We start from the raw sequence: 25,369 nt of genomic DNA on the forward strand, positions 1-25,369 counted from the left end.
TCCAGATATAGAGCCAATAGTCATAACTTTAAATACAAAAATGATGCATGCATACAAATAGCATTATTATATTCAGCAAATCATAACCTCTCCATAGACACCTTACTTGACAACCTTTGTACAAGATTTCTTTCAAGTATATAACAGTGGTTGCAACAATGATCTATATAGTCATATTTTAATTAGATAATGTCACGGCTTGTAAGTGGCAAGTAATTTTTTTAATTACATATAGGCTATTCCCATTTCTTCCCCCAACATTTCAAACCCTACATCTCATGGTATAGTAGAGAAGATGCCAGGTAACCAGGAAGGAGAGCACTGAATTTAAATTCCTAGTTAACTTATCAACTTTGCCAGGTTATTAGGAAAAGGAAGGTTATGGCACTACTGCGTATCTTTAATAGTTTCAATCTCCATTGGTTCTAATACCAAAGATTTTTCTAAATAACATGTATTTCCCTAACAATTTTATCCCTTTCTGTTTAGTCAATCTTTGTTTTTCATCCCATTTCTACCCACTTTCTTTTTTTCTGGAGCAACAGGTATCATGATTTTCCCCTTGTTGACTTCTTTGTCATAAAAATAACTGATAATCTTTCCAAAACTGACAACAAAGCACAGAGCATCTGCTACTGTAGAAATAACTGTGGAAAGGAGCCTAAAGAGTGGAAAATTACATCAGTGACTCCTTTCAGAGTGTGATGGGGTTCCTGGAGTGCAACCTGGACTGTAGGACTGCTGAGCTCTCTGTTCCACCAACCTGGGGTATCCCTTTCACCCTGTAATGCTGCTGGCAAGATACAAATCTCTGGCAGATACTGCACTTACACAGACATCCAAAGGCAGGGACACACCCAACTGAGTGCTTTGCCAACCACTGATGAACCAACAATAGAGAGGCTCCAGCCAATTCCCCCCCAGCTGCCCAGCCTTGCGCCCCAGAACTTTACAGTCTTGCCCTGGTCAAAAGCCTGCCCAGTGTAAGTTCATTACCCAGTCCTGCTCTCCCTCAATGTGGAGAGGAGACACACTAGCCTTTGTTACTCCTGAGGGAATTCTGCACCACTGTGCATGCACAGAATTGATGTTCCCCACAGATTTCTTTGCTTCCCCGCAGAAAATGACTCTCTGATGGGGAAGCAAAGGGAGTCACAAGAGCGGTCATGTAAACTTCCCCAGCAGTATGTTTCAGGTGCCCAGGGAGCCGGCAGAGAGGTCTATCACTGTGGGGCAGGAGGTGGGACTGGGGGAAGACCTGGCTGGTGGCTCCTACCCTGCACCAAGCTCAGCTGCTAGTCCCAGCTGAGCTAGTGAGGATGGGACCTCCTCTTCCCCTGCATGGCATCCGGGTCTGGGTCAGACCCACCCTCAGATTTCTCCCCCAGCTGCAGGAAACTGCAAATTATTCCCCCCACCCGCTTCCTGTGCCCACAGCTCCTTAGCTGCAGGAGGACAGATCCCTGTTTAGGAGCTGCTCTCCCATCTGCCCAGCTCCCATACATCCAGACCCCCTCATACCCAGACTTTTCTGCCAAGCCTCACCCCCCTGGACTCAGAACCCACCCTGATGAGTCCCACTCCCCCTGCACCTGGACCACCCTGACAAGCCACCTGCACCCGAATCCCCACCCCACCAACCCCCAACCAGTTGCACCTGGATCCCCACCCCACTGAGCCCCATTCTCCCAGCATCTGGATCCCGCACTGAGTCTCCCACACCCAGACCCCCCCACCCCGAGCCCAAACCACCTTCACCTGGACCCTCTGCAGAGTCCCATTACCATTGCACTGAGAACCCCACAACAACCCCTGTGCATCCAGATCCTCCCCACATCTGAATCCCCCACTGAGCTACTCACACGGATTGCCCCACCCAGAACCCTCTCAAACCACACCTGGATCTCCCCACACTAAGCCCCTCCACACATGAATCCTGCCTTGTTGAGCCTACCTGCCCACATGGAGGGGCAGGGCCCTGGGGTGTTTCTGGGGCAGGCTAGTCCTTGCACTGTGTTAGGATTGGGTGCAGCTTCATTGCTGAGTCCATGTCCCGGGGGTGGAGCTGCACAGTGATCTCCCACCTCTGTGCAGCCAGTGGCCTGAGCTCCCCAGTGCCATGCTGGAGCCTCCATATTTATTTGACAAATAAAATTTGCAGAATTTTTAAATACTGTGCAAAGAATTTTAAAATATTGTGTGCATATTTTTTTTATTTTTTTGGTGCATAATTTTTAATTTTTCGGTGCAGAATGTCCTCAGCAGTAAAACTTTGTAAACTGAGGTGAGATTTCCCAAGCACTTCAACCAAAACATACTGTCTTAAGTAAAACACTGTCTTCTGTTATTAATTACAGAAAGATAGATTTTAAGTGATTATAGGTGGTAGGCACAAAAGGTCAGAGATAGTTACCAAAGAAAATAAAAGGTAAGCACGTAGTCTAAGGGCCATCCATACCTTTGTTATCTCCAGAAGAACTACAGCAATTTCCTTTTCATGAGGCTACATCTTAAATCTATCAGTAAATGAAAACCGGTGCATATCATTTGTTATGGGGCCAATCTTTCCAGGAATACATGACACCAGTGCTTTTGGATCTGAAGTACAAGCTAGAATTTAAGATGTTGGATTTGACCTAAAAGTCCTAAATGGCCCAAGACCTAGTTATCTGGAAGATCACCTCTCTCCCCATGCCCTACTGTTACAGTTAAGATCAGCACAACTCATATTAGAAAGAGGGTTCACCCGGCAGGGCATTGTCAATTTGGAACTCAGATTTTGAACTCACTGCACCCCAGTCCAAAACAGTTCTATTCTATCAACCTTCAAAGCATGCTGCAAGAAGGAGCAGCACTAGCCATTTTGCCAGCCAGAGCAGAAAGTGTTTTTGGTGCTGCCGCCCATACTCCCCACTTGCGATGCAAAGGGGGAAGGGGGAAAGGCGGCCAACCAATCATCAGTGGAGCATAAATGGCCAACCAATCAATCAGAGCAGAGAAGAAGAAAAAAAAAAGACAAGTGGCACAGTAGTCTGGCACCACCTGGCTGTCAGCACCCAGGTCAAGACCTGCTCACTCACCCTAGAACTGGCCCTGGCAGCAATGACAATTTCCCCTGGCCATGAGGAACTGCGGGGACTCCAGTGGAACACAGTAAATTTGCATATAGGTTAACAGCTGCTCGGTTATGTGTTAATTATTTAACAGATTCTAAGACGATCTATAACACTGTCTCAAAATTATAAATCAAACCTTGTTCTTTTTCAATTGTTCAACTAAACTTCATTATCTGTTTTACTTCAGATTTTAACTCATTGGGAGGATTCTAGATGATGTTTTTATAATAAGTGGATGCAACATGATGCATATCTACTCAAGTATTTTACTGCTAGTTGATTATATGATTCACTGTCACCATCACTGGTGTGGAAAATTGAATGACTATCCAGTATGAATGGAATTCCAAGTAGCATGTAGTCTAAGTTATAAGTAAGAGACCATAGTATGTGGCCTGAAAAATAGGTAATGGGACATAGAGACTCTCACCCATATGTCAACACCTGAAATCCAAACAAAGCCATTACAGACAGGTAGTCATTACCACGTGATAGGTGTTGGACAGTGTTTGTGAAAAGGAGTTGTTGTCCGATGTCCACGTCACAACTTCAACTTTTTGCGGCAGACTCAACAGACAGAGGATTTGGGGGCTGATTCAACTTCCAAGGAGGATGTTGGATTTCAGTGGGTGTTGGAACGTGCCCTGAATAAGCATGAGGCCTGGACTATCCCAACTCATAAAGGTGACCACTCTGTAAGCAAGGTTGAGGTGAAGTGGCGTAGGGAAGCTTGGCCTGCCATTGACAAAGCTATATCCATTTTGTGGAAATCTCTCACTTCTCAAACTCGGCATTCATTTTATGTTAAATGTTCATAATTTCTTCAGGACAAATCCTGCCCCCTCCGCCACCTGTATGCATACAATGTCCATGGAACAGAGCCAGTGTGGTTCCATTGTGCAGGGAGGTTAGAATGCAAAGAGACCACATGCCCCACATGCCACAGGGCACAGCTCCATGTAGCAGAAAAGGGCATTTTGGAGCTAAGATGCAGTTGGTGGATTAGTAACTACAACAGATCCATTAGCCAGACCCTGCTGAATTCAGGGGAAGTTTTGCATGCTGAGGCTAAATAACCTTAGCTGCAGTAACTTCTGTGGAGATGCCTGTGAAGATTCTGTCCACCACCACCACCACCAGATCCCAGTAGAGCACTCCTGTGCACAGGTCACTTAATCTGGCTTTCCAGCTTTCAAGATTTGAACATAACCTCTGGAAAATGACATTTGTCAGACTCCATCGATTGCCAAGGGTTTCATAAAAAAGAAAAGGAGTACTTGTGGCACCTTAGAGACTAACAAATTTAAATTTATTAAGTGCCACAAGTACTCCTTTTCTTTTTTGTGAATAAAGACTAACACGGCTGCTACTCTGAAACATGGGTTTCATGTTATTTTAAATATATACATAAATGCTGACAAGTAAATGGTTGGGGTGAGTAAATGTTAATGGTGAAAAACTGATCAAGCTTCAATGAAAGCCTTAGCAGCTGGAAAGTTAAATCCTGCTCTGCATGTGACAAGATGCTAAGAAAGAGCAAGCACTCCAGAGCGCTGCAGAGGTAAAGGATGAGACCAAAAACTCTCCAAGAGAGCTTTAAGCCCCTGGAGTGTCATGCAGGCTATGTCCACACTAAGGATATGTCTACACTGCGCATGTTACAGCACGGCAATGGCAACGCTGTAACATGGGCAGTGTAAACACGCTTTATCGCTGGGGGAGAGCTCTCCCCCTAACGAGGGATGGTAGCCCACCCCTGAACGAGGGGTGGTAGCTTTATCGCTGGGAGTGCGGCTCCCGGAGATAAAGCGCTGTCTATACTGGCACTTTTCAGCGCTAAAACTTTTGTCACTCGGGGTGGGGTGTTTCCACACCCTTGAACGAATAAAATTTTAGCGCTGAAAGTGGCAGTGTAAACACAGCCTTATAAGATGCTTTGCCAGTACAGCTATACTGGTATACTACCCCAGTAAAGCACTTCTAGTATGGACACAGCTTATACTGGCAAAATTGGGCTTTTGCTGGTGATGGTTATTCCAGCCCCTCTGAGTGAAATAAGCTATACAGACAAAAGCACAGTTTTGCAGGTATAATTGCCTTTATGCTTAGGGCTTTTAGTGGCACAGTTCTGTCAGTCAGGGATGACACCTCTGACCAACAGAGCTATGCTGGCACAAGCCTGCAGTGTCAGCATGGCCAAAATCTGCTTTTCCTCCTACTCCCCTCTAGCAAGTTATACAAAGGGTGTTTTTGAGTAGGACTGTAAAATTCAGGAGAGGTGGGATTCTGATCTCAGTGAAGTTGTTTGCAAGCTACTAATGCAGTCTGCTGGTGGTGTGCGGTCACTAGAGACAGTGGATGCTGACTTCTGCAATCTGTCAGAAGTATAACTTGTAAATATGGGCCATGTGACTGGGCCCAAAAAATAAAGACCAGTCTTTTACCACATTCGTGTGTCACTTTTATTACAGAGTAGGTCAGTGGCAATTGAAAACTAATACAGGTCACTATTCATAAGAGGAAAATCCTGCCTCTGTGGCCACAGAGGATCCCGAAGTGGTGCAGGTCTGCTGTGCAGGGAATCCACCTGTAGAGCCCTGCTCTCCATAGAGCCCTTGCATAGAGACCTACTCTACAGGGGCTTTTGGAACAGCAAAAAAGAGGTGAGAGCAAAGAATCCACTGCAGCAGGAATCCTCTGGTCCTCCCCAAAGTGTGAATGCCTAGAGGGCACACAGGACTAGTTCAGCTACTGGCTGTGCAACCATTCTGCAGATGGGAGAAAGGGAGCATTGTTCTCTCCCCACCCCCATGGATCTGCCCAGCTCAGCTTCTTGGGTTATGTGCTGAAAAGAGAAATGGGTTGTTCCGTATTTCTCTCCTAACACAGACATATTAGAACTGCATTTTGGATCAAACTAGTGATCCATTTAGCCCACTTTCCTGTCTCTGACAGTGCCCAGAACTAGACACTTCATTAGGAAGGTGAAACAATCCCCATAATGAAAGATTATGAAATAACTAAACTTACCCATCTATAATTCAATGTTTGGCTTATGCCTTTAAGCATGATGGCTTATATCCTTTATAAAAATATTTTCATCATCATGGCTATCTAGGACAGTTTATTCCACAACCTGTGCATGTTGAAAAGAAATCTGGAGTATGTATTTGGAATAAATCTATATATTATATTGTTGGATATAATTAAATCACATAAAGCCTTAGTGACTTTCTGAAAGATAATACTCCCCAAATTATAATTTGGGATAATATTCTTCCCAAAAATGTACAAAGGAAGAATCTTTTTCAGTAATAAAAAACATGTAAGAATCAAGGTTACTGGGAGATCATTTACCTCGTAATTTAACAAGTGACATCACTGTCAGAAACAATGTTACATTCATTCTTTATGGTCTATTAAACAAATGTTATTTGCCATTAAAATACAGAGAAAGGCCAGTATTTTTTTTGCCTAGTTACTCTGAAAAGAATTCATGTGCTTCTGTATATTTTACTGACACAGCTGCATCAATTTTGTACCAGATTTGGCTGGTGCTCTTGGGATTTGATTGTTTGCTGTTGAAACAACTATTAATAAAAGTACCTTCTTTTATTCCAAACACAATAATCTCCCTCAGCCTGCTCTTTTAGTTTGATAATATCTGAACAAAAACCAAGGCACTCATAGTTACCTCCCACATACCAATGGCCTGAAACCATACTAGCTTGCTATGTAATCCTTGTGCATATCTTATATACTAAGCAAGTTTGGGTTAGATCAGTACTTGGATGGGAGACCTGTTGTGACTATTAAACCTATAAAATTTACCCTAACTGTAAACTCAAAAGTGAAAGTTAATAAAATGTTACAATAACCTGTACTTTGAGTACTTAAAAATTAACCATAAAAAATAAGTTGAGTTGTTTTCAACAAATCAATATTATAAACAAGTGCAAAAGAACCATACAAAGAAGCTGGATTAGTCCAAATAATTAATTAACCAAAATTGGTGTGACAAATCTCAGGCCTAATTGGTAGACAAAATAATGAGGGGAAAAACTATGTCACCTATTTTTCCCCTTTTGGGGTTTCTTAAAAAGAGACTTTAAAAATAAATTAATCTAGCTCTCTTTCTCTCATCTCACTTTCCATCCCAGCTCATCTCATCTTGTCTCATAGACTTGAAGGTCAGAAGGGACTATCACGATCATTTAGTCTAACCTGCACATTGCAGGTCACAGAATCTTGCCCACCCCCTCCTGTAATAGGCCCATAACCTCTGGCTGTGGATATGTCTACACAGCAGACGTTAAAGCGGTGCCACGGCAGCACTTTAACGTGGCTGTGTAGTTGCAGTTCCAGCACTGGGAGAGAGCTCTCCCAGCGCTGTAATAAAACCACCTCCACAAGGGGAATAGCTCCCAGTGCTGTAGCTCTATCTACGCTGCCACTTTACAATGGTGAAAGTTGCAGCACTGTAAGTGGCAGTGTAGACAAGGCCTGAGTTACTGAAGTGTTCAAACCATGGTTTAAAGACTTCAAGTTACAGAGAATCCACTAATTACACTAGTTTAAATCTGCAAGTGATCATTGCCCCATGCTCCAGAAGAAGGTGAAAAACCCCCAGGGTCTCTGCCAATCTAGGGGAAGAGTCCCTCCTGAAAGCAAGATAAAAGGAAAAGACCAAACAGAAAGACTTTCTTCCAGGAAGAAGGCCAGCTGGCTTTGCTCTTGTTCAAAGAGCTTTGTTTTTCAATCGTAAGTTCTGAAAATCATCATGACATCTTGTCCTCAGCCCATCAGAAAACTAATTGCCTGTACCACAGAGACACATAACATTCAGTTTTGCCTCTCCTTCTTTATTGTGTTCCTTTCTGCCCCACTATTTGCTTCCTCCTATATTCTCTCTCTCAGCTTTTCATCAAACCCTGAAATCAAATGCACTGCATTAGCACATTGATATGAGATGGCCACAACCCTGCCCTGTCTAAGGAGTAGAAGACCCAACCAGATGATGTTCTGACCAGAAAGCGAACCAGGGTCCAAGCAACAGTTGACCAACCAGCCAAAGAATCCATTTGTGGCTAACCAGCCATCCACTGTCCCAAAGATATCAACAAAAGCCATATTTTTCCCACCCTGTCTATCTTCTCTTTCCTCCACCTTGTGTCTATTTGTTAGAAACAGGAGACATGAATACCCTTTACACATCAAGACTGAAAGTAAAATTAATCCTTTCCTTTTAATCAAAGAAAGGTTGTTCAAAAGCTGCAGGAAGGGACTTTCTTCCCAGACCAGAAAATAACCGTTGGGGATGTTGAAATGCCTATAGTTATCCTTGGGGACCCAGCCTACCCCTTAATGCCATGGCTCATGAAGCCATACATAGGCAGCCTGGACAGTAGTCAGGAGCTGTTCAACTACAGGCTGAGCAAGTGCAGAATGGTGGTAGAATGTGCATTTGGACATTTGAAAGCACGCTGGCGCAGTTTACTGACTCAGTTAGACCTCAACGAAACCAATATTCCCACTGTTATTATTGATTGCTGTGCGCTCCACAATATCTGTGAGAGTAAGGGGGAGACGTTTATGGCAGGGTGGGAGGTTGAGGCAAATCGCCTGGCTGCTGGTTATGCACAGCCAGACACCAGGGCAGATAGAAGAGCACAGGAGGGTGCGGTGCGCATCAGAGAAGCTTTGAAAACCAGTTTCATGACTGGCCAGGCTACGGTGTGAAAGTTCTGTTTGTTTCTCCTTGATGAAATCCCCCGCCCCTTGGTTCACTCTACCTCCCTGTAAGCTATCCACCCTCCCCACCTCCCTTAGATCACCGCTTGCAGAGGCAATAAAGTCATTGTTGCTTCACATTCATGCATTCTTTATTAATTCATCACACAAATAGGGGGATAATTACCAAGGTAGCCCAGGAGGGGTGGTGGAGGAGGGAAAGACAAGGCTGCACAGCACTTTATAACTTATTGAATGCCAGCCTTCTGTTACTTGGGTAATCCTCTGGGGTGGAGTGGCTGGGTGGCCGGAGGCCCTCCCACCGCGTTCTTGGATGTCTGGGTGAGGAGGCTATGGAACTTGGGGAGGAGGGCGGTTGGTTACACAGGGGCTGTAGCGGTCTGCGCTCCTGCTGCCTTTCCTGAAGCTCAACCATATGCTGGAACTTATTAGTTTGATCCTCCAGCAGCCTCAGCATCGAATCCTGCCTCCTCTCATCACGCTGCCGCCACCTTTCAGCTTCAACCCTCTCTTCAGCCCACCACTTACTCTCTTCAGCCCGCCACCTCTCCTCCTGGTCATTTTGTGCTTTCCTGCACTCTAACATTGTCTGCCTCCATGCATTCGTCTGTACTCCGTCAGTGTGGGAGGACAGCATGAGCTCAGAGCACTTTCTTCGCGAGTGCATTTTTTTCGCCTTCTAATCTTCGCTAGCCTCGGGGAAGGAGAAGATCCTGTGATCCTTGAAACACATGCAGCTGGTGGAGAAAAAAAAAAGGGACAGTGGTATTTGAAAAGACACATTTTATAGAACAATGGGTACACTCTTTCACAGTAAACCTTGCTGTTAACATGACATACATGGCACATGTGCTTTCGTTACAAGGTTGCATTTTGCCTCCCCGCACCGCATGGCTAACAGCAGGGAACATTTCTGTTCAGCCATAGGCAAACAGCCCAGCAGGAACAGGCACCTCTGAATGTCCCCTTAAGAAAAGCACCCTATTTCAACCAGGTGACCATGAATGGTATCACTCTCCTGAGGATAACACAGAGAGATAAAGAACGGATATTGTTTGAATGCCAGCAAACATACACTGCAATGCTTTGTTCTACAATGAATCCCAAGTACGTGCTACTGGCCTGGAGTGGTAAAATGTCCTACCATGGTGGACGGAATAAGGCTGCCCTCCCCAGAAACCTTTTGCAAAGGCTTTGGGAGTATATCCAGGAGAGCCACGAATGCCAGGGCAAATTAATCATTAAACATGCTGGCTTTTAAACCTTTTATAATATTTTAAAAGGTACACTCACCAGAAGTCCCTTCTCCGCCTGGCGGGTCCGGGAGGCAGCCTTGCGTGGGTTCAGGGGGTACTGGGTCCAGGTCCAGGGTGAGAAACAGTTCCTGGCTGTCGGGAAAACCGGTTTCTCCGCTTGTTTGCTGTGAGCTATCTTCCTCGTCCCCAAAACCTGCGTGTTGCCTCCATCTTCACTGAAGGAGTCAAACAACACGGCTGGGGTAGTGGTGGCTGAACGCCCTAAAATGGCATGCAGCTCATCATAGAAGCGGCATGTTTGGGGCTCTGACCCGGAGCAGCCGTTCACCTCTCTGGTTTTCTGGTAAGCTTGCCTCAGCTCCTTAAGTTTCACGCGGCACTGCTTCGGGTCCCTGTTATGGCCTCTGTCCTACATGCCCTGGGAGATTTTCACAAATGTTTTGGCATTTCAAAAACTGGAACGTAGTTCTGATAGCACAGATTCCTCTCCCCATACAGCGATCAGATCCCGTACCTCCCGTTCGGTCCATGCTGGAGCTCTTTTGCGATTTTGGGACTCCATCATGGTCATCTCTGCTGATGAGCTCTGCATGGTCACCTGCAGCTTGCCACACTGGCCGAACAGGAAATTGAAATTCAAAAGTTCGCGGGCCTTTTCCTGTCTACGTGGTCAGTACATCTAAGTTGAGAGTGCTATCCAGAGCGGTCACAATGGAGCACTCTGGGATAGCTCCCGGAGGCCAATACCGTCTAATTGCATCCACAATACCCAAAATTCGACCCAGCAAAACCAATTTCTGCGCTAATCCCCTTGTCAGGGGTGGAGAAAGGAAATTGATTTTAAGAGCCCTTTAAGTCAAAAAAAAGGGCTTCGTCATGTGGACGGGTGCAGGGTTACATCGATTTAACGCTGCTAAATTTGACCTCAACACCTAGTGTAGACTAGGGCTGAGAGACTAATATTTTGCCTCCAAAAGGAGAGAGATTTAAACATTTTAATTGTCTGTTTTGCATAATTACTCAATTTCAGTTTCTTTCTTGTGTTTAATCAATAATCTTTCAAGTTTAAAATCGCTTACAAGTGTTTGCCAAAAAATCAAGTAAACTAATGCCTCTGTTACAAAACAACAACACAATTGACCTCTTTGTATCACTGTTTTTATGTTGGACAGTGAAAGTGTCTAATATTAACTCTTTTGACCCTTGTAATTAATACAACAGACCCCCAAGTGATGAAGGAAATGGTGTCAGTGATGTTCTTCCCACTGACGTGTTAAACTGAAGTCATGACCATTTGTGGTTGTGACGTTTCACTCCATATTCTTTATGAAAATATGATTATGTTATGAATATGACATAACTGAGATGTACTTTATGCAAGATGGGTCTTGTACGATATCATTGGAAAGGTTATAATTTATTGAATGTGATTATCCAATTTGTATGCTGTATCATTTCTATATCTGAAGTTAGGAATATTGACTATGTATCTGTATTTCAGCTATGCTACTTTGGGTGACACCCAGTGCTAACACTTCAGTACAACAATGGAAAAGCCAGACAGGGCGGATGGTCCATCAGCGAGGACAATGGACTGTGAAAAGGCTTGGCCTTCCTGTGGACACTCCATACTGCCACTGACTCATGGATGCTGTGATACTACAGTCAGGTGGTTTTGTCACCAGATACTAAACGTTACCTGAGACTTCTTCTAACTTTCCACTGTAAGGGAACGGGTGGGGGGAGTGTCAAATGTGGGAAACAAAGGATTCCCGCCTTATGTTAATCTTATTTAAGGGTGGGGAGGAAGGCAAACGGGATTACTCCCCTCCATGGCCTGTCTGCCCAAGAAGAAAGACTATAGCTACCTGAAGGGAGGGCAAGTGGGGAGTCCAGACTAAGATAAGAGTCCAGTCTGAAAAAAAATATAACTGGAACTCTAAACCAAAGAAACTTTACAACCTGCCTAAAATAACATTTAGGGTAAAAAAGTACATTTTGTAACCTGTTTCTTAAGTATATTGAGCTTAGCTGGCGTACTTTGTTTATTTGCTCAATAATCTGCTTTGTTCTGTCTGTTATCTCTTATATTCACTTAAAATCCACCTTAGGTAGTTAATAAACTTAAATCTTTTTTATAATATAATCCAGTTTATGTAATTTCTAACTGGGGGGGGGGAAGAAGTGTGCACACCTCTCTTCACATTGAGGGAGGGGGAGAATTTCATAAAACCTTTGGGTTTGTACCTCTTAAAGGGAGTGGGCATCAGAGTGTTGGAGCAAGCCCCTAAGGCTGAATCTTTCCTGAGCGGATCTCTGTCTCTCTGTGTGCTTGGCTGGAAGAGGCTTATGAGCCTAACCCAGCAAGGCCAGGTAGAATAGACTGACTCAGTGGCATCCCAGCACATGAGGTGACACCCCAAAGGGCCTCAAACCCATCACAGTGGTAATTAAAAGACACCATAGCACTTTTCACAACAGTATGGATTTTAACTCAGTGTCCTAGCCAAATTCCAATTTGGGTAATTATATTCTAACTTTACCAAGACTGTGCCTCTACTTTTAAGGTTAAGGTATATTCTACACTTCCTCTCCTAGGCCAGGTCTACACTAAGAAGTTAGGTCTACCCTGCTAAGCTGACCTAAACACTGGGGTTGCCAGCATTAGCTTGACAGAAGGAGAATCCTTCCGGTCTCTGTAGCAATCGGCTATACTGAAGCACAGCAGCAGCATTTCTCGTGAAACATAGCCCCAAATAGTTGTGTAACAATTCTGAGAACTGTTGAACTTTGATGTCTGATACCCATAAAGTAGTTGGAATAAACTCTGTGTCTGACTTGTGTTTCAGTTTATAAAGTGTTTGGGGATTCTTCCAAACTTAAAAAAAAACAAAAAATCTATAGAACTGTAAACTCTTCAGATCATCCTTTTCAACTCTCAAATCTCAACAGCTTTCACATTACAATGTATGGAACTGGGAGAAAACAATAATAAATCAGTATAAAAAGTTAGGGCCCAATCCTAAAGTGTTCAGCTATTACAGTATTGAGTGTAGTATAAATGGCTAGACAGAGAGATTAGGCTGATTTCAAGAGGACCAAGATTCCTATGAGAGTGTTAGCACTGGCTTGAACAGAAGGAGGAGCAGCCCAATAATATGTAATAAATAATAATACCACCCAGCACTTGTATAGTGCTTTTCCAGCAGTAGATCCAAAGTGTTTTACAAAGGAGGTCAGTACAGTAACTCCTTGCTTAACATTGTAGTTATGTTCCTGAAAAATGCAACATTAAGCGAAATGATGTTAAGCAAATCCAATTTCCCCATAAGAATTAATGTAAATAGAGGGGGTTAGGTTCCAGGGAAATTTTTTTCACCAGACAAAAGACTATATTATATATATGTATTCACAGTATAAGTTTTAAACAAACAATTTAATACTGTACACAGCAATGATGATTGTGAAGCTTGGTTGTGGTGGTGAAGTCAAAGGGTGGAAGAGGGAGGGATATTTCCCAGGGAATGCCTTACTGCTAAATGATGAACTAGAACTCAGCTGAGCCCCCAAGGGTTAAACATTGTTGTTAATGTAGCCTCATACTCTACAAGGCAGCATGAATGGAGGGAGGGGGGACAGCATGGCAGACAGAGACAGAGAAACACACCCTGTGTGTGTGTGTGAGTGAGAGAGAGAGAGATGTGTATTTTCCCTTTAAGTACGCTGACCCAACTCTAAGTACACTGCCTTTTTAGATCAGGAAGTTGAGACAGCAGTTGCTACCTGCAAGCTCCCTCCATCCTGAGCCCTGTCGTGTCCCCCCACTGCTCTTTGGAGATAGGGTAAGCGGGTGGCAGGAGTAGGGTGGAGGGGACACCGTGATATTAGCCCCCCTCTTTGCCACCCACCCCTCACAGCAAGCAGGAGGCTCCCAGGAGCAGCTCCAAGGCAGAGAGCAGGAGCAGCACATGGCAGTGGCGGGAGGGACAACTGAACTGTCGGCAATTGATAGGCTGCTGGGCGGCTGCCCCACAGGGAACTTAGGGGAGCAGGGAGTTGATAGGGTGGCTGCCAGTGCACTCTGGTTCCAAGCCCCCACCAGCTAGCTGCAAAGGGCTGCTCTTTCTGCAAGCAGTGGACAAAACAGGCAGCTGACAAACGACATTATAAGGTAGGATTGCACAACTTTAAACGAGCATGTTCCCTAATTGATCAGCAACATAACAAAACAACATTAATCGGGATGACTTTAAGTGAGGAGTTACTGTATCATTATCCCCAGTTTGGAGATGGGGAGACTGAGGCACAGAAAGAAGTGACTTGTACAACTAATATCAGAGATTTAAAAAACTGAAAGCAATTTAAAAACAATATACACATAAATCAACTATGAAAAATTTTAACATCAAAAACTTATGTTTAGCAGATTTACAGAATACTAAAAACGATGCCTACCCATATACTTTAAACCAGGGGTGGGCAAACTACAGCCCGAGGGCCGCATCTGGCCTTCAGATGTTTTAATCCGACCCTTGAGCTTCTGCCGGGTAGCGGGATCAGGGGCTTGCCCCACTCTGTGCACGCCATGGCTCTGCGCAGCTCCCGGAAGCAGCAGCATGTCCCCCCCTCCGGCTCCTACATGTAGGGGCAGCCAGGGGGCTCCATGTGCTGCCCCTGCCCCAAGCACCGCCCCCGCTGCTCACACTGACTGGGAACTAAGGCCAACGGGAGCTGTGGGGGCGGCGCCTATGGATGGGGCAGCGCGCAGAGCCACCTGGCCGTGCCTCCGTGTAGAAGCCAGACGGGGGACATGCCGCTGCTTCCAGGAGCTGCTTGAGGTAAGCACCGCCTGGAGCCTGGACTCCTGACCCCCTCCCATACCCCAACCCTCTGCCCCAGCCCTAATCCCCTCCGAACCTGTCGGTCCCAACCGGGAGAACCCTCCTACACCCCCAACCCCTCATACCCAGCCACACCTCAGAGCCCGCACCCCCAGCCGGAGCCCTCACCCCCTCCCACACCCCAACCCCCAATTTTGTGAGCATTCATGGCCTGCCACACAATTTCCATACCCAGATGTGGCCCTTGGGTCAAAAAGTTTGCCCACCTCTGCTCTAGACACCCTGGACATAAAGTCTATAAAAACAAATCCAAAGGCTGGGAACATCTTTTTTAAACAGAAACTTTTAGTTGTGTAATACAATTAAAAAGAATGAGGAAAGTCGTTTTAAACTTAGTCTGGCACATCATTGCCAGCCCTCATAGTTGAGAAGCGAGTAGCAATAGCCCTGTGGAAGCTTGCAACACCAGACAGCTACCTGTCAGTCAGGAATCAATTTGGAGTGGGCAAATCTACTGTGGGGGCTGCTGTGACGGAAGTAGCCAATGCAATCAAAGATCTGCTGATATCAAGGGTAGTGACCCTGGGAAATGTGCAGGTCATTGTGGATGGCTTTGCTGCAATGGGATTCCTTAACTGTGGTGGGGCCATAGACGGAACCCATATCCCTATCTTGGCACCAGAGCACCAAGCCAGCGAGTACATAAACTGCAAGGGGTACTTTTCAATAGTGCTGCAAGCACTGGTGGATCACAAGGGATGTTTCACCAACATCAGGTACATGACGCTCGCATCTTCAGGAACTCTGGTCTATTTCAAAAGCTGCAGGAAGGAAGTTTATTCCCAGACCAGAAAATAACCGTTGGGGATGTTGAAATGCCTATAGTTATCCTTGGGGACCCAGCCTACCCCTTAATGCCATGGCTCATGAAGCCATACACAGGCAGCCTGGACAGTAGTCAGGAGCTGTTCAACTACAGGCTGAGCAAGTGCAGAATGGTAGTAGAATGTGCATTTGGACATTTAAAAGCACGCTGGCGCAGTTTACTGACTCGGTTAGATCTCAGCTAAACCAATATTCCCACTGTTATTATTGCTTGCTGTGCACTCCACAATACCTGTGAGAGTAAGGGGGAGACGTTTATGGTGGGGTGGGAGGTTGAGGCAAATCGCCTGGCTGCTTGTTACGCGCAGCCAGACACCAGGGTGGTTAGAAGAGCACAGGAGGGCGCGGTGCACATCAGAGAAGCTTTGAAAAACAGTTTCATGACTGGCCAGGCTACGGTGTGAAAGTTCTGTTTGTTTCTCCTTGATGAACCCCCCCGCCCTTTGGTTCACTCTACTTCCCTGTAAGCTAACCACCATCCCCTCCTCCCTTCGATCACCGCTTGCAGAGGCAATAAAGTCATTGTTGCTTCACATTCCTGCATTCTTTATTAATTCATTATTCATCACACAAATAGGGGTATAACTGCCAATGTAGCCCGGGAGGGGTGGTGGAGGAGAGAAGCACCGGGAGAGGTGGTGGAGGAGGGAAGGACAAGGCCACACATCACTTTAAAAGTTTAAAACTTTAAAACTTATTGAATGCCAGCCTTCTGTTGCTTGGGCAATCCTCTGGGGTGGAGTGGCTGGGTGGCCAGAGGCCCACCTACCGCTTTCTTGGGCGTCTGGGTAAGGAGGCTATGGAACTTGGGGAGGAGGGCGGTTGGTTACACAGGGTTTGTAGCAGCAGTCTTTGCTCCAACTGCCCTTCCTGCAGCTCAACCATATGCTGGAACATATTAGTTTGATCCTCCAGCAGCCTCAGCGTTGAATCCTGCCTCCTCTCATCACGCTGCCGCCACTTTTCAGCTTCAGCCCTCTCTTCAGCCCACCACTTACTCTCTTCAGCCCGCCACCTCTCCTCCCGGTCATTTTGTGCTTTCCTGCACTCTAACATTGTCTGCCTCCATGCATTCGTCTGTGCTCTGTCAGTGTGGGAGGACAGCATCAGCTCAGAGAACATTTCATCGCGAGTTCGTTTTTTTCGCCTTCTAATCTTTGCTTGCCTCTGGGAAGGAGAAGATCCTGTGATCCTTGAAACACATGCAGCTGGTGGAGGGGAAAAAAAAGGGACAGTGGTATTTAAAAATACACATTTTATAGAACACTGTGTACACTCTTCCACAGTAAACCTTGCTGTTAACATTACATATATAGCACATGTGCTTTCATTCCAAGGTCGCATTTTGCCTCCCCCCAGCGCGTGGCTAGGCCCTCACCCCTTCCCGTGACTAACAGCGGGGAACATTTCTGTTCAGCCACAGGCAAACAGCCCACCAAGATCAGGCACCTTTGAATGTCCCCTTAAGAAAAGCACCCTATTTCAACCAGGTGACCATGAATGATATCACTCTCCTGAGGATAACACAGAGAGATAAAGAACAGATGTTGTTTGAACGGCAGCAAACATACACTGCAATGCTTTGTTCTACAATGAATCCCGAGTACGTGCTACTGGCCTGGAGTGGTAAAGTGTCCTACCATGGTGGACGGAATAAGGCTGCCCTCCCCAGAAACCTTTTGCAAAGGCTTTGGGAGTATATCCAGGAGATCTGCGAATGCCAGGGCAAATTAATCATTAAACATGCTTGCTTTTAAACCATGTACACTATTTTAAAAGGTAGAGGTCCCTTCTCCCTCACCAGAGGTCCCTTCTCACCTGGCAGGTCCGGGAGGCAGCCTTGGGTGGGTTCAGGGGGTACTGGCTCCAGGTCCAGGGTGAGAAACAGTTCCTGGCTGTTGGTAAAACCGGTTTCTCCACTTGCTTGCTGTGAGCTATCTTCCTCATCCCCAAAACCTGCTTCCATGTTGCCTCCATCTCCATTGAAGGAGTCAAACAACACTGCTGGGGCAGTGGTGGCTGAACTGCCTAAAATGGCATGCAGCTCATCATAGAAGCAGCATGTTCTGCGCTCTGACCCGGAGAGACCGTTTGCCTCTCTGGTTTTCTGGTAGGCTTGCCTCAGTTCCTTAAGTTTCACGCGGCACTGCTTCGGGTCCCTGTTATGGCCTCTGTCCTTCATGCCCTGGGAGATTTTCACTAATGTTTTGGCATTTCGAAAACTGAAACGTAGTTCTGATAGCACGGATTCCTCTCCCCATACAGCGATCAGATCCCGTACCTCCCGTTCGGTCCATGCTGGAGCTCTTTTGCAATTCTGGGACTCCATCATGGTCACCTCTGCTGATGAGCTCTGCATGGTCACCTGCACCTTGCCACGCTGGCCAAACAGGAAATTGAAATTCAAAAGTTCGCGGATCTTTTCTTTTCTACCTGGCCAGTGCATCTGAGTTGAGAGAGCTGTCCAGAGCGGTCACAATGGAGCACTCTGGGATAGCTCCCGGAGGCCAATACCATCTAATTGCGTCCACAGTACCCCAAATTCAACCCGGCAAGGCCGATTTCAGCGCTAATCCCCTTCTTGGGGGTGGAGTAAGGAAATTGATTTTAAGAGCCCTTTAAGTCAAAAGAAAGGGCTTTGTTATATGGACGGGCGCAGGGTTAAATCAATTTAACACTGCTAAATTCGACCTCAACTCCTAGTGTAGACCAGGGCTGAGGAATGTACTTACACTTGTCCTCTTTTATGATTAGACTTGGCAGAATTTAGTTTTAATTTTTGTATCATTTTGATGTTAAGCTTTTTTATTTTTATCTATTTACATTTCTACATTTGCAGGATATTATGGAGGGGTCAGACAATAATTAGTTAATGATAGTAGACATTAAGATTCAAAAAGTTAAAGCTTTATAACTGCTAAAACACAAACTATCAAAATACACAAAGTAAATATTCTTTATTTAAACTCTAATAAGTTCTCAAACAGCATTTTTCTTCTTTAGCCTATCTGTACATTTCAATTATCATAGATGGAAATATTTTTTCATTGGTTTGCATATGTACAGTGAAACTAATATTTACAGATGAAAATCTAATTCTTCCAAATTTATTTAGGGTATAAACTTTCACGCTGTCTTTAGTAAAAAGAAAAGCAGTACTTGTGGCACCTTAGAGACTAACAAATTTATTAGAGCATAAGCTTTCGTGAGCTACAGCTCACTTCATCGGATGCATTGAAGTGAGCTGTAGCTCACGAAAGCTTATGCTCTAATAAATTTGTTAGTCTCTAAGGTGCCACAAGTACTGCTTTTCTTTTTGCGAATACAGACTAACACGGCTGCTACTCTGAAAGCTGTCTTTAGTGTCATTCTCCCCAATCTTACGTTGTGCCATTGATAACAAAAAGTGTGCAATCACACAATCAATTTCCTGGAATTGAAAGGATAGGTGTCATGGATGGATGAATGGATCTTAGACCGTCTCATCTTCTTTTGGAATTTTTGTTAATTTGTTTCTAGGTAAAATCCCAGACAAATGAGTTTGTTCACAAACAAAACTACATTATCATCAAGCACAAAAATATGAAGACAACTGTTTGTGAACATGACCGTTAAAAGTACTGATCATGTAAATTATTCTGCAGTGCTTTATTCTGTAGTGTTTCTGCCTACGGCAACAAAAATGATAAGGGGGCTATGGCACATGGCTTATGATGAGAGGCTGAGGGAACTGGACTTATTAAGTCTACAAAAGAGAAGAGAGAAGGAGGATCTAATAGCAGCTTTTTACTACCTGAAGGGGGGGTTCCAAAGAGGATGGAGCTCGGCTGTTCTCAGTGGTGGCAGATGACAGAACAAGAAGCAATGGTCTCAAGTTGCAGTGGGAGAGGTCTAGGCTGGATATTAGGAAAAACTATTTCACTAGGAGGGTGATGAATCACTGGAATGGGTTACCTAGGGAAATGGTGGAATCTCCATCCTTAGAGGTTTTTAAGGCCTGGCTTGACAAAGCCCTGGCTCGGATGATTTAGTTGGGGTTGGTCCTGCTTTAAGGAGTGGGTTGGACTAGATGACTTCCTGAGGTCTCTTCCAACCCTTATCTTCTATGATTCTGTATAATTTGTTTAATAGGCAGCAGAGTAGACTATCCCCCAACATCTATGGAAAAATTATATTCAGTAATCTTTCGTTGCACTGCTTGTAGATCATATATTGTAATCCCCTCCAAAAGAAATATCTGTGCAGTACACTATACAGTTAAAGGTCTTAACCTTGCCATGGATAAGAAGGGGGTTGTAGACATGCAGAGGACACATGGCATGATGGCTTTCAAGATCCACAGTGAAATACATTCATCCTGATGGATCCTTGGAGATCTGTATTGAGATCCAGTCCCTCTGCACTGTTCCCTTGCCCTGCCCTGCCCTCCCCTCACCTCCCCAGAGCACTATGGATGCTCATGAGCCTGCCTGCCAGTGCTAGTCTAGCTACTTTCTTTCTCCAAAGGAGCAGATAGAAGCATAAAGTATGAATTAAGAAACCATTTCTTCTCTTAAAACAGTCTGAAAAGTCTTTAAATGAAATAAAATGTAACATGGTGAAAAATGAAAAGGAGTACTTGTGGCACCTTAGAGACTAACAAATTTATTTCAGCATAAGCTTTCATGAGCTACAGCTCACTTCATCGGATGCAATTCGTGGAAAATACAGAGGGGAGATTTATATACACACACAGAGAACATGAAACAATGGGTTTTATCATACACCCTGTAAGGAGAGTGATCACTTAAGATGAGCCATCACCAGCAGCGGGGGGGGGGGGGGGGGGGCAGGAAAACCTTTCATGGTGACAAGCAAGATAGGCTATTTCCAGCAGTTAACAAGAACATCTGAGGAACAGTGGGGGGTGGGGGGGAGAAATAACATGGGGAAATAGTTTTACTTTGTGTAATGACTCGTCCATTCCCAGTCTCTATTCAAGCCTAAGTTAATTGTATCCAGTTTGCAAATGGAAATAGCCTACCTTGCTTGTCACCATGAAAGGTTTTCCTCCCTCCCCCCCTGCTGCTGGTGATGGCTCATCTTAAGTGATCACTCTCCTTACAGGGTGTATGATAAAACCCATTGTTTCATGTTCTCTGTGTGTGTGTGTATATAAATCTCCCCTCTGTATTTTCCACCAAATGCATCCGATGAAGTGAGCTGTAGCTCACGAAAGCGTATGCTCAAATAAATTTGTTAGTCTCTAAGGTGCCACAAGTACTCCTTTTCTTTTTGCGAATACAGACTAACATGGCTGCTACTGTGAAACCTGTCATGGTGAAAAATAAAAATGATTCACTCCATTTCTACTTTATTTTTTCTTATTAAAATGACTAGCATTTCAGAGCTATTTAACATCTGTCTAAGTACTCCTTAATCAATAGGCAATGGCTACGTGTCCCATTAAGGCCTAGTTTACATATAAATTTCGTACATGTAACTATAATATGTATAATTATTTCTGTTAACCAAAATAGTTATACCTATACATATCCCTAGGCCTTGCCTTCACTAGGTACTAAAGATGTGTTCTTTATTTGAACTAACTATCTGAAGTTAACTAACTCAATGTAAAATCCTAATGAATACAATGTAATTTCAACATATGTTAGCAGATCAAGTTAAAGACTAAGCTCCCCTATAGTCTTTAAATCAACCTATAACTCATGTAAAGACTACAAATTGCCTTGTCTTCACTAGGATTTTACATTCCTAGTGAAGACATAGCTTATGTATTATACCAATACAAAGATGCCTTATCCCAATCGTGCTTATTCCCCTTCCCATATCGGAATAAACTATGCCAGTATGTGAGAAACAAGGTGAGTGAAGTAATATCTTTTATTGGATCACTTCACTTGGTGGAAGGGACAAGCGTTTGAGATTCACAGAGCTCTTTCTTAGGTCACCAGCACAGGACCAACACAGCTACAACACCACTCCAAAAATGCTTATAATGGAATATCTGTATCCACACAGCGGTGATTGTACCATCCCAATTTTGACAGCATAGATAAAGTAGTACAAATTGTGTGTATGTGGACCAACCCTATGTGATTTTTTGGTTACTATTTTCCCTGACAGAGCCTCAGTCTTTACCATTCTCTTTCATTAGGTTAACTTGATTTCCTGGGATAGTCTCAGTAGAGGGAGTAGCATGATGAAGAGCATCCCAATAAATGAAGCATACTGTACTTTAGGTAAAAAGAAAAGGAGTACTTGTGGCACCTTAGAGACTAACAAATTTATTAGAGCATAAGCTTTCGTGAGCTACAGCTCACTTCATCGGATGAGGTGCCACAAGTACTCCTTTTCTTTTTGCGAATACAGACTAACACGGCTGCTACTCTGAAACCTGTACTTTAGGTAGATGATCATGAGGTCATTTCAGTGGCTCAGTGACAGTGTGGACAAGTACCACAAACGTAACAGCACAAACAGTTCAAATAGTCCTCACACTACTATGCCACAATGAACCAGAAACCTTTAAAAAACTTCCAGAATATACTACATCAAGGAGACATGCCAGAAATTGTTAGCTCAGAGAGCAGTGCAATTGTAATGGTTTAGAACAGCACTAGTGTTGATACATGGGGAAACTGCTAAATTTTAAAGTATGCATCCATATTCCTCAAGTGAACATATAAAACTATTTATGCTTAAACCAATTCTATTGCACCAATTCAACTGGAAACAGTTCAGTTCCTTAATGCAGACATGGACCATGAATTTCAGTCACTTTACTTTCAAATGAATTTACAGCAACACAAAATAACAGCACTGTATCCCAAAATGCTTGTGGTATGAAGTGTCATCGCAACTCAACGCCAACACATACAGTGCCAACCCCAAGTACTCAAAAGTCATGAGTCAGGCCTCCCAAAAATAATTAGACTGACTTAAAAATTCTAATTGGAGCTCTTTTTATTTGTCTACTAACTTTTGAGCCTTTAAAGGTACACTTAGGATTTAAAGTTTTTACCTGCAACTACTAAGGCTAAAAATATAAAAGTTTCTTTTTGAAAAAAAGAGAAAAAAAGCTATGGATCTCCCCTAATCAGGAGCTGGGGATTTAAGACAACACACCAAATATTACAACACTTGACAACAAAATTGCAAGAGCTGGCAACATTGCAAACTGATGTAACATGATTCCATCACCACACCACATGAGAAAATCTCAAAGTCACTATGTTGTGGCAAAATGTGCTTCTTTTACTTCCTTCATTCCTGGATGTGGGTGGGCACAAGGGAAGAGGGAATTATCCAATTTCTCCATCCTCTTCCCTGGCCTGCTGGACTATCAAGAAAAGATCCTGCTAGTTCTACACTTCCCTCAAAGGGTACCTCTGTCTATACAGCAAACAACAAACAAAACCCCAAAGCAAGTCTCAGAGCCCAGGTGTAAAGATTCGAGCTCACTACTGCATTAAAAGTTGCTGTGTAGATGCATTCAGGCTCAGGCTCTGAAACCCACTCCACTCGGAGCCTGGGCCGGAAGGTCTGCACGGCTCTTTTAGCATCATAGCCACAGAGGTCAGATATGGAGCCAAACTTATCATAGGCTAGCAGGGTTGGAAGGGAGCTACTCAAAGCAGGACCAATCCCCAATTTTTGCCCCGACCCCTAAATGGCCCCCTCAAGGATTGAACTCGCAACCCTGGGTTTAGCAGGCCAACGTGCAAACCACTGAGCTATCCCTCCCCCAACTTCCCCTCCAAAGCCCAGGACGGGCGGCTGGGGCCAGCTCCATATGGTGTCCCCTTTTCCCTTCGGGAACTACGGTCATCCTACTTAGCGCCCCCTGGGCTCAGCACCAGCAGCGAGATGGGGAAGTGGTCAGAGGTAGGAGCCAAGCCCCGCGGGTCCCGACCTCCCGTGCGGGCAGAGCCATTTGCAGGCGCCGGCCTTAGAGTAGCTAGATTTTACAGCCCTTCGGCATGGGGAGGGGGTGTCACGTCGTGATACGGCGATGCCCGTGTCATGTCCCCCCCCCCCCCGCCTCCCAGGGCCCTACCTTCCTGCGGCTGCTGCCCAGGGACTGCAGGGGGCAGCAGGTGGGCTCCGAGCTCCTCCTGCGGCTGCTTCTCAGGTAGGTCACCCGCCTCCTGCTGGCGCTCGCCGCCTCCGGCCGCCCCGCCCCCGGCCCCAGGCGCTGCTCGGTGCCCCGGACCGGCAGAGCCCTGGCCGCAGCGGCTCCCGCCTTCTCGGCCGGAGCCCAGGAGCGCCTCAGCCCCAGCTGCAGGCAGAGGAGGAGCCCGGCCGAGAGCAGGCAGAGGCGGAAGGCGAAGCCCTTCCACAGCGGCTTCTCCTTGAGCATCATCGTCCCGCTGCCGCCGCCGCCGCCGCCGCGCCGGGGCTCATGGCCCGCTGCCTGGGCGGGCGAGCCCCTGGGAGCGGGAGCCCGCTGCCGCCGCCGGCACGCTGGGAAAGGCAGGCGGCCGAGCCGCTCCTTGACAAGGTGCGGCGCTCTCCCGGGGCAGAGCCGGAGCCCCGCGGCAGTCAGCACGGGCGGCGCGGCCCGCAACCACACCCCGCCCGACGCTGCCCCGGGATGGGGGTGTGACCTGGCCGAAGGGGCGCTCGGCTGCGCTAAGACGAGCCGCGCCGCGGTGGCCCGGCGGGTCGGCTCCGCTGGCTGCGCGCTTCTCCCTGCAGAGCGCCGAAAACGTGCTGCGGTCAGCGCCCGAAGAGTGCGGTGACCCCGGTGGCGGGGGCAAGCCTCGCTCTCGGCTCGCCGGGCGGAGGAGCCCTGGCCAGTTTGTCCCCTGCCCCGTTATTTGGTCGTTACACCATCACTGTGGTTCCCGGACCTGAGGAATGGGGACATAGAAAAGCCGGTGGGAGAACACTCCAGTCTCCCTGGACGCTCTGCAACACATTTGAAAGTAGCCATGCTGCAGCACACGGAAACAGACTTCAAAGAGAAACGGCAGAACTAAAGTTCCTTTGCAAATGTAACACCCTTCATTTGGGCTTGAATAGGGACCGGGAGGGGCTGGCTCACTACAAAAGCCGCTTTGCCTCTCCTGGGATTGACACCTCCTCATCTATTATTGGGAGCGGACTATATCCACCCTGATCCCATTGGCCCTGTCAGCCCCGGTTGCTCCACTCGTGAGCTAACCCCCTTCTCTTCATGTGTCAGTATATAATGCCTGCATCTGTAATTTTCACCCCAGGCCTCTGAAGAAGTGGGTTTTTTTTACCCACGAAAGCTTATGCTCAAATAAATCTGTTAGTCTTTAAGGTGCCCCCGGACTCCTTGTTGGTTTTGTGGTTATTTTGTCAACAGCAATTGTCCTTAATGTTTAAAGCGAAAGTAGAATATGTTTTGTCAGGGGCATGGGGAAGAAAGATTGTTTTGGTGGAGACTTGCACTAAACCAAGACGGTGTTAAGATGGGAAGAACATTTGCAAAACTGTTGTGTTGCCGTTGATTTTGAAAATGCAAAATTCAAAGCTGCATCATCCAGCC

At 45.7% G+C, this 25,369-nt stretch overlaps 1 protein-coding gene across 1 annotated transcript in view; it reads right to left on the reverse strand.

Annotated features, from left to right (window-relative positions):
* Positions 1–24,650, reverse strand: part of METTL24 (methyltransferase like 24) — a 99,375-nt gene extending 74,725 nt beyond the window's left edge. The window contains exon 1 of the mRNA XM_038395660.2: positions 23,909–24,650. Coding sequence (XP_038251588.1) covers positions 23,909–24,214 — 306 coding nt within the window. The 5' untranslated portion in view covers positions 24,215–24,650. The remainder of the gene's footprint in view (positions 1–23,908) is intronic.
* Positions 24,651–25,369: the final 719 nt, after the last annotated feature.

This window comes from Dermochelys coriacea, chromosome 3 (assembly GCF_009764565.3).
Source record: "Dermochelys coriacea isolate rDerCor1 chromosome 3, rDerCor1.pri.v4, whole genome shotgun sequence".
NCBI classification, from domain to species: domain Eukaryota; kingdom Metazoa; phylum Chordata; order Testudines; family Dermochelyidae; genus Dermochelys; species Dermochelys coriacea.